We start from the raw sequence: 10092 nt of genomic DNA, 5'->3' as shown, positions 1-10092 counted from the left end.
ATAACCCACCTGGTCATAAAATGCATACAAATGAAGCCACCAACTTCAGTCAAAAAATTTCCCACCCGCGCCTATGACGAGGGGTGTAATAAATATACTACTCTAGGGCTGAAAATTAGTTTGCCTTCTTCCAAACTGTACAACATGAACGTACCAAAAACGGGGAACCGACGAAAACAATGCACCAGTCAAGGTTGCCTTCATGGTTTATGATAAATCTTCGTTATTCTCTGACAAAAAAGACAGTAACTCTACCGCAGGAATTTTAGTCCACAAAATTGCTTGAGCAGATCACATTGATACTGCTGCTGTTGATCTATGTAGAGAAACTTAATCCTAATGTAAAACATTTACTAACAGTGTAGTCAAAGCGTATTTACAACGACCATCCAAAACTCCTAGTCTTCTAGTGTCTGAATCTCGCCCATCATGATCCGGTTACTGACAACATTAAATCCTAAAACAGAAGGGTTGACCTTCTTCCCCTTTTTCCCTTTCTTCTTGCTTCCACCCTTCCCCGACCCATCTTCACGGTCATAATCTTCAACTCCTGCATTGTCAAAAGTCACATCTTTGGCACTGATCCCACTGGTCTTCCAATCATTCTGCCTTTGAAAGGCTATTTCAAGAACATCTGCTCCTAACATGTCTTTGCAATTGAGGAATTTGTCGATGAACTCATGATCAGGATCAAATGATGCAAGATTTTCTATCAGAAGCATCTCCGCCTCAGATCTGGATTGCTTCAAGCAGTATTCCAAGAAACTTGTATCTATCACAAGGGATTCCATTGCATGAGATAAAACTTGAAGACCAACAAAGAGTGTTTAAGTCAACATGTCAGATGCATGAACAGAGTTTTGTATTGAACCATGGGTTACAGCCAAAGGAAAGTAGAAAACTATTTAAATCTCTGCGATACACGGAATTTGAAGTATCTGGCAGAGAAGCCATGCTACTAAAGACCATGGTACTTGTTATATGTATGCTTCAAAGATAATAATCTTTTGAGTGGGAAAAGTAAGTCTGTAACAAGTATATTTATTGATCTGCAATAGATGCTTGTTACCCAAACGCTTAAAATCAAGGTAGATGAAAAATCACAATTCTAGTAAATAAATGTCAAGCAAAAGAAGAACATGGAATGGTACCTTTAGTCCCAACAAGTCTAACACATTCATTCTCACACCAAGCCCTGAACTCCATGGCCTCTGAAAAAATGTAAACATAACAGGTCAACAACAATTCTTGACAGGTTAGGATGAACAGCCTAATGTCACTTTACCTGAATGCTTGTTCATTGTATCTCGTTTCCCTTTAAGAGACGACTGAGTAGTGGCTGTTGAAGATGAAAGTGAATGCTCTGCAGGTCTGCCACCCACAGATTTCTGTCTTCCCAGTGATGCAACTGGTGCTCCTTTAACAGGAGTATTCTTGGTTCCCCAACTTCCCTGGCTTGAAATATGAGGGAATTCTGACCTGTTTAGTAGAAAGATATCAAAATTTACTTTCAATTTCTCCCATCAGGGGCGTTGATTGAGGAGACAGCAAGGGGTAAAATTTACTTTCAATTTCTCCCATCAGGGCCGTTGATTGAGGAGACAGCAAAATGATGTAAAGAAAACAACAAATAGACAGAGGCTTACCCAACAAACAACGACAAAAAAAATTCAACAGTGCTTTGAATTTTGGCAAAATGTGCCAAGTTCAAAAGCAAGTACCAACAATCACTAAACTTAGTACACCTGTTCATGTGAAATTTACAGAGCTCTCACAATTGAACTTTTTACGCGGACTAAAAATAAGTTGCAACCCAGCTCACAACAAATTCATTTAACTTTTGAGCCTGAATCACTGTTCTGACTAAACCCTGCACCTCTGAGCTTAACTTCCATGTCTTCACATGAACAGTACCCACAAGAAAGAAATTCTTTTGGCAACAAATGGTAGCTCCTGTTACAAATGCTTAAAAAATATTTTCTATTAGGCAACTAGAACAGGTCAAATGCTATCATTTTGGAGAATCACTGGGGTAATTAAGGGACTCCAAAACAGGGGGGGAGTGGACAGGAACAATAAGGTATCCCGTCACTAGTTTAAGCTGGTTGAAGAGGGACCAATTAATCAGCAGCCTTGCAATACAGCCATTTTTTATATGCGAGAAAACAGCAACAAAAAAAGAAATGCAGAATCCCAAACAGGAAAAATCTACTAATCAAACAGGTAAAAACATACTGCAAAATATAATAAACCAGATCAAATTTACATGGCATCTGCAGCAGCTCTAAGAATAGAAAGAATGGTTCAACTTAAGAAGCAATGTTTGATAAACTAAAAGCTAGTTAAATAGGCAAAGAAAGGATCATACTGCTTAGGCTCCTGCTTAGATTGATCAATTGGGCCCCAAAATAGTTCATCATCTCCTTTGTATTTTGACTGAGAAGAAGCACGGGAATTTATCTGGATAGGAGAAGCAGCCTTTGAAGGAGAAGATGCAGAATGCGACCATGAAGAGCCACTTCCATGTGTGGATTGAGCGGGCTGAGGTTTCTGAGGAATTGGTATTTGATTCTGAGGCTGGGCAGAAGAGACCTTTTTCTCCTGTTCCTTTTGGATGTCCCTTAAAGATGTGGGTTTTGGAAGCTTCTTGGAGTCAGCAGACCATGCTGGAGAAGGAGAATGGTTTGCTGGCTCTCCCTTCCAAAAAACAAAATCTCCCAAAGAAGGGCCAGATGGAATTGCAGGCAATACTTCCTTCTCCTGCTGCACAGAGCGAGAGCCTTTCCCTTTCTCAATGGGACTTGAACTAACAGCCATTTCAGTAGAAGGTATAGGCACTACCACCTTAGCTGCAGCCCCCTTAGCTTTAGCAGACCTTTTGCGATTCTTTTTAGTGTCTTTAGCCTCAATAAAGTTTCCATCATCTATAGATTCTAAACTGTTAGTTGCGACTGGTTGAGTAGTCAGGCCAGATAAAGATTCTGAAACTCCCATCTCTCTTTCATTAGATTTTGCCAAAACTTCTTCTGCCAATAGATCATGTAACTGACTTTTCTTGCTCTTAGAAGAGACTGAAATTTCCGCTTTTCCCACATTTATGTCAGTATTACTCATTTCTCTTTGAATATCTCTAGAAATTTTTGGGTCTGAACTAGCCACAACCCCAGCCCAAGGAGTTGATGAACTTGCGTGATTGACAGAAGTGCTGGTCTCAGAAACTGCCATGCCAACCTGAGCCTTCCTTTGCTCTTCCTGTTGAATTTCCAACAATGACTTCGGTTTGAATCCAGGAGCAGGTTTCCAAGCACGTTGACTTGATTGAATCTGTGCACTAAGAACCGGAACAGACCCAGCCAGTTTCAATTCACCCTCTCCAGAATTGATGGCAGGCAATGAGCTAGTAACCTGCTGGGATTCGACAACTTCTGCAGAAGTCCCAAACTTGTTGTCTCTTGCCTTTTGTGGAGATGTCCCAGAAAGATTTTCTCCAGTTCCATCATGTGATTCAAATCTTGTTAGACCAGCATTTGGCCCCTCATTTTCAGATTGCTTTGATTGCTGCAAAGACAAAGCCTTTATTGCTACCTTTGCCTGGTCAGAAGAGGAGTTTGACTTGGCAGATTTTTGCTTTCTAGATTTCTTCTCAGAAGCTTTTCTTGTCTCACGAATTTCAATGTTTTTCACTACTGTTGCCACTTCAGGCTCAGTATTCAATCGATCTCTATCAACCTGCTGCTCATCAAGTGAGCTATCTAGTTCAACTTTTAGTACACTGGCATGTTCGGGCTTTGAAATTGCATTCTCACCAGTTCCTGCCGACGCTACTGGATCAGAGATTTCATGAGAATCCTGATGAACAGAATCTGCAGTAGCCTCAGATACCAAAACCTTTTCACTTTCTTCAGCTCTCCAAGGGACTTCTGATGTATGATCCACTGAAAGAGGAACACAGAAGTCAGAGGATGTGACAGGTTCAGATGCAACAGAAGCCTCTTGTGAAGATTTGTTCATCCGCCCTGGCAAGGGTGAGCTATCAACAAATGGTGATGCTGGTGAAGATTCTTTTGGATGAATATCACCTAGTTTTCCGGGACTTGTACCCCAGCTTTTTTGAAGATTAACATTCCCAAACATTTGATGTGGAAGATTGAGAGAAGATGCTTCAGAATTGACATTATAAGTGACATCAAGGGTAACTTGAGGTGGCAAATTCAATAAACTGGTAGCATGTTCATCTTGAACATTTGAAACTGGCAACTGGAGACCAGTTGTAAGCAATTCTTTAGACAGCTGAAGCCGAGAAGGATCCACAGGAGCATTTCCTGTAGCTATTGAAGCAGTCTGCAATTTTCCATAAGATGGCTCACCAAAACGCTGGTGAGAATGGTGCTCTGGCATAGCTTGGGAAAGTAACTGTTGTTGCCACAACAACTGTTGATGCTCCTCCTGTTTTTGCTGCTGCTGCTTGAGTAACAAAAGCTTATCAAACACTGAAAGCTGCTGTGTTTGAATAGGAGCCTGGGAATGTGACTGCAGCAAGTACTGCTGTTGCAATAAGTTGAGTAATTGTGGATCCTGGGGCAAAGCTGAGGGCAACAATTTTTCAGGTGTCAAAATACCAGCCGGGTTATCTATACCTTGACCAAGCAGGTTTGTTAAAGGTGGGTTCTGCCGCTGCAGTCTCTGTTGTTGCCCAAAGAGAACTTGTGGTGGAAAATTCTGAGCATGGAGCAAGTCAATCTTATCCTGAATTGGATCCAAGCTCTCCTGGGCAGGGAAATTTGACCAACCACTAACACCATTATTTATGCCAGAGACAGGCCTGTCAGATAGGCCTTGAAGAATGGACATCAAATCAGCATTTTGAGAATGAGGAGGCTGATGCGGATTGTCAGACAAAGAGGATAGGAGTTTTGCATGCTGCATCAGAGAGTCTGGGTGAACTTCTGACTTTGAAACTATGGATGGAGCATCTCTTCCCTGCCAAAATGGATAGGGACTAGGTAATGATCTCTGTCGTTCAAGTGCCATTTTCTTTGCCATCAGGTGTAGATCGTTCCCACCATCAACTCCCAATGATGGCACACCACCAGAACTATTTCCAGTAAATCCTTGAGAACCTAAAGAGAAAACATAACCATCAAGTTCGCACAAAGATGCAACAAGATGACAACTACATTTAGAAATCAAGGGGAAATGCCCAATGCATAGGGCTGCTCAATAAAACAGAGTTCATTTGTTAAAAATGAAAATAAGCTGGGGGTAGCCGAACCTTGTGATGAAGGACCCAAGTTTCCAGACATCAGTGACTCTAAGAATCGGTTTTCAGCTTCTGTTGCTGAACCAGGTTTAGATCTTGGATCATTTCTTATAATATCAAACTCCTTTAAGCTAGGATGCATGTTTCCAAAGCTGCTAATGTTTGGCCTGCTAGATGTGTCAGTGAATTCATTCTGTTTAGTCCCAGCAAACCCAGGTGGTGGCCTTGCCTTGGCTCGCAAATGAGGCATGACATCACCAAGCAACAAAAAGGGCGAGTCCTGTGATCCATTGGCCAGCCGAACTTGCAAATCTATGCCAAAATATCCAGTCTCAAACCACCCAATGATATCACTGCCAGAAAAGGGACCTTGAATTTCACCCTGGGGATCCTTATAATACAGAACCAGGTTCTCAGGAGAGGGCTGCGAAAACTTCTTGACCTCTTGCTCCCTGTCCAGAGCAGCAGATGGCTGCCTTTTCATAATGGGATCCTCATTGGTCTTCCATTTTGTTTCGTCTCTAGAGAATGATGGATTGGCCGCATTGCTTTCCCATGGATTTTCAGAATCTTTTGGGGGTTGATTCCGGGCCATATCAGCAGCCCTTGACCTGACATCACTGGAAGCATCTCTCCAGTCATGCGAGACAGTATTGAACTGCTCTACCAATGATGGGGCTCGCCATGGAGTTCCAGAATGCACAGAAGTATTTCCCTCCACAGTCAATTCCCTACTTCTAGGCACCTCATCATCCTTTTTGTAAGGACTGGTTTCTCTAAAAGCTGCATATGGAAAATAATTACTATTATAATGCACCAGGACTATGGACACTTTAAATGAAGCATACTCTCATACAGTAACATACCAAAATTTTACAGACTGGACTAAAGAGTAAAAGGGGGCAGACAGTAAAAGCACAGATGAAAATTATCTGAACCAAAGACCAAATTATAACATGCAACAAACCACAAAAAGTTTAATTTGAGTCCAAGATAATTATTTTTCTAGTCTTGCTAAGTTTGAAGAAAAAGGGCCACCTTCATAGCTCATTGAATGATTTCAAAGGCAGCCAGCTCAGATTTAATAAACACATGCACAAACCACTTTTGTGTCAGTTACCTTCAACTTTGAACTTGTCATCAGAATACATCTTAGGTTCCTGCATCATTTCCAATTTTGAGCTCGACCCATGATATTGTGTCTGTCTTTCATGAGACAATCCATCAGAATATGTTCCGTGACTGCCCGTTAAAATGTCAAGGCTTTCGTCTTTACCATTATCAAAAGAGTGTGGCACATCTTCCTTACCACCTGCAAAGACGTGCCAATCCAAACAGAATTATTTCCTTACTCTAGAATATGTGCAAGTACAATGGACTAAAAACAGCTTTGAAAAATAAAGTACCAGGCCTGGCTCTCATTGGTTGTGTAGAATCAATTGAGTTCCGACCAAGAGATCCTTCTTTTGATATCTGAGGTGCACCACTGCTTACTATGTCCCCTTTATCAATCCCTTTCAAAACAACCTACTCAGGCAATAAGAAATCAAATAAATATAAAGCAATGCTAGTATCCACCCAGATAATCAATATATAAAAATTTACCAATTCCTCAGGATTGGGTGCACAGAGTGCCAGCGGCTCCAAGGGCTCTTCCAGTGTAAGCAAAGGCACTTGCACAAACCCATTCAGTAGCTGGCGTGATTTCATGTCAGTCATCCTGTATACATCTACCAATTTAGTCCTACTATAGCTTAACTGACCACTTTCTCCTTTGTCTGAAATACCTCCTGAATATTGAGAATTAGTAGAAATGTTGTTCGTGGAGATTCCACCAGAGCTAAGCCTTCCACGACCAAGAGGATACGTTGGAGTATTTTCCCCACGTCCTCGACCATACGAAAATGTTGGAACCTGCTTGTTCGGTGTTAAAGATTGGTGATGAGGCGGCTCTCCCCTCCCTCGACCTTGGGAGGAGTTAGATCTCCATGGACGATAATGATCAACCTCCCGTTCATCTTTTCCATGGGAAGAATGATGAGACAGCCCCTTTTCAAATGGTGTGTCCCCATCTCTGCCAGAGTCTGACCACTTCTCACGCGAACCTTCTGTATCTTTGTTGTCCGGCCCCCAGCGTGTGTTCCATTTGCTCTCACGCCGCTGATCATAATTAGTTTCCCTGTTACTTGAATCAGTCCAGCGCTCGGAAGGGGCACGGCGTGCTTCATAGTGTTTGGTGGATGAATTCTCTGTCCAGCGGTCCATCCGCCGGCTATCACCAAGCTCTTTATCTCCATCTCTCCAGCGATCTTTACGCATTGTGGAATTGGTGTCTCTTTCCTCATCACGCCAACGATCACGACGACCAGTTTCCATATCAAGCAAGGAAGGCCGAAAAACATCCTTTTTCTTCTGGTCATGCATCTCCTCGGTGTTTCCTGATGACTTCATGCTATCTGAGCGATTGCCATAAGCTGGAAGCGGGCTGCTTTCCTGTATGCCCCATCGACAGCACAAAAAGAAGAGGATTAAATTGCAGGCTAAAGTAATCACATCAAAGAGTTTACATGGATTGCATGGTGACAGCAAGAGGGTAGACTCATCTAAGGAATATAATGTAAAAACCAAAAATTTGTCCATGAATAAGCAAGTTCTAATTGTAAAAGATCATTAACACAGTAAAAAGGTTGTGATATCAGACCCCTGTCCCCACTCCAGGTTTACTCTCGCCTGGTTTTGGCAGAAGCCACTGCGGTGATAGCGGAATAGGATTGTCAGAACCTTGAGCATCTGCATGTAATAAACAGAAGGAATCAACAAAAAAGACTTCCACACGTTTTCAAAACAATAATTAAAATAGTATGCTATTCGGCTGAATGACTGGAATTAATTGATGAGAACTCCATTGATTTAGCCAAAGCAACAAAGTTACTGAGAAACTGGCAATGGTGCCCCCACTGCTTCTTGGATCAAACAACATTCAACTTCCATTCAGCAGATGATTACAAATCTTATCCCATGAAACTTGTTACTTAATCCAAAGACACCTTCAAACTTAAAAAAGCAGAGCATTCCATGGGAGACAATTGAAATAGAAATAGCACAAAGAGAGCTTAACAATAACCAACTAGACAAAAAATTGAAAGATCCTTGTTTCTTCATTTGTTTGTGAGAGCACTATATAGCTCCACTTAGAGCTTCTGTCACCAGATTATAATCGCTTTTGGCCCAAAGGTGAAAACTAAACTGTCACTCTCTAGAGTAAGAGTTCCTGCTGCTAGACCTATTTGTCATAAATTCTAATGGATGACCTAACACAAGTAGCTTCTGACAATTAGGCGAAATATCACAAAATCAGAAATTTAATAACATGTATTAATCAACAGGTCCCAATGCATAAACAGAACAAATGTAATCCAAATCATGCAAATTTAATAAAGTCCATTTCTGGTTCAAATTACATTTTACTGGCTTTTATCCGCAAGGAAAGTGAAAAAAATCAAGTCTTCTTATGCAAACCTTAACATGTAGAGCAAAACAAACAATAGCAAGGGGTTGAAGGCAACAAATTAAAAGCAGCGGAAAACACCACAAACAAAATAATATTATCATTCAAGAATATTAAAAAATTCCAAAAATGATAATCACTCCAGTTTATCCTCTAGAAAACCCAAATGGAAAAAAATAATTAAAAAATACTCAGCTAAAGACAGAAAATTTAACAAATTCACCGCACTTTCACTCCTTCCCAACGTAATCCAAAATTAAACAGAAACCCAATAATATTATCGCATTTTAAAAAACAAACACAAAACCCTAAAAAAATAAAGAACAAACACCGACATTCGGTCAAAGAAAGCCACAAAATTCACAAGTAAATACAGGCTCAAATGAAGAAAAGGAAAAGATAGGGTTCTGTTTTTCTCCCCCAAAAAAAGGCCAAATTAAACTAGAAGAAACTGAAAGAGGTTTAAGAGGAGCTAGAGAGAGAGAGAAATCGTTAACACCTTTGGAGATCTGGAAAGGAGGCGTGAGGGAGAGGCCGTGACGGGAATCGGAGACAGAATTATTAGCCATGGATGATCGGTGACCGAAACAAAAGCAGAGCGTCGAGAGAGAGATATTTGGGTGCTACTTTTGATTTGTTTGAGCGAGGTGAGAAAATGGGGGCAAAGTGGGGAGAAGAGGGAATATAAGAAGGGTAGGTTAAAATGATATCCCTACCCTGCGTACGTTAGCATAAGGGTAGTTACATATTTGGTTGTCCGATTTTGTTTCGCGTAAACCTTTTTAATTATGCTCACGCGCTCTCTTTTCTTCTAGCTTAAAACAAGGAAAGAAGAATACTACTACTTAAGATGTGAGAATATTTTAGTCTCTTTTAAAGGAAAAAACCTAAAATTTGATTAAATTATGTGACTCATAATTCGAGATTAGTTTAGTCATACAAGTGCAAAAGCAATTCTTTAAAAAATAAAAAATAAAATTAAAGTTGATTCATTTTTTTAATTTTTAATATTTTATTTTATTTTTCAATATTGTTTTTTATAAATGAAAAAGGAAGACATTTAAAAAAAATGAAGGGCATTAATAGTTGAAGATAGGGTTTTTTTTGTTAAATCTTAATTAACTATTTTTTTTATAAATCAGGTATTTATTCATTAGAATCCAGAGTTAATTTTTGGTGGAAGCCTCAAATTTGACAAAATTTAATGCTTGTTTTGGGATGGTAATTTTTGTTTTTAATGCTTTTTAAAAGTATTTTTTATTTGAATAATATTAAAATAATTTTTTATTTTTTATTTTTAGCCTTAAGACATCAAAACCATCCA

The 10092-nt window shown here is 40.1% G+C and overlaps 1 protein-coding gene across 1 annotated transcript; it reads right to left on the bottom strand.

Annotated features, from left to right (window-relative positions):
• Positions 1-44: 44 nt before the first annotated feature.
• On the bottom strand, positions 45-9439 carry LOC105112671 (GYF domain-containing protein). The gene is made up of 10 exons (XM_011008443.1): positions 9268-9439; positions 7962-8050; positions 6866-7753; positions 6667-6787; positions 6381-6572; positions 5273-6043; positions 2369-5120; positions 1286-1479; positions 1152-1211; positions 45-772 (listed from the first exon to the last, which is right to left on the bottom strand). The coding sequence occupies exons 1-10, from the start codon at positions 9335-9337 to the stop codon at positions 399-401; spliced, it is 5511 nt and encodes a 1836-aa protein (XP_011006745.1). The 5' UTR covers positions 9338-9439; the 3' UTR covers positions 45-398.
• Positions 9440-10092: the final 653 nt, after the last annotated feature.

This window comes from Populus euphratica, unplaced genomic scaffold, assembly GCF_000495115.2.
Source record: "Populus euphratica unplaced genomic scaffold, PopEup_1.0 scaffold356.1, whole genome shotgun sequence".
In the NCBI taxonomy this organism is placed as follows: Eukaryota; Viridiplantae; Streptophyta; class Magnoliopsida; order Malpighiales; family Salicaceae; genus Populus; species Populus euphratica.
This window is presented reverse-complemented; position numbering and strand designations above follow the sequence as displayed.

Excerpts from the sequence above, each read along its gene's own strand:
- LOC105112671 (XM_011008443.1), bottom strand. The coding sequence starts at position 9,337 with ATGGCTAATAATTCTGTCTCCGATTCCCGTCACGGCCTCTCCCTCACG. Across the intron at positions 7,754-7,961 it reads AACCTGGAGTGGGGACAGGG|GAAAGCAGCCCGCTTCCAGC; the intron begins GTCTGATATCAC and ends TGGGGCATACAG. Across the intron at positions 5,121-5,272 it reads CTTGGGTCCTTCATCACAAG|GTTCTCAAGGATTTACTGGA; the intron begins GTTCGGCTACCC and ends TTTTCTCTTTAG.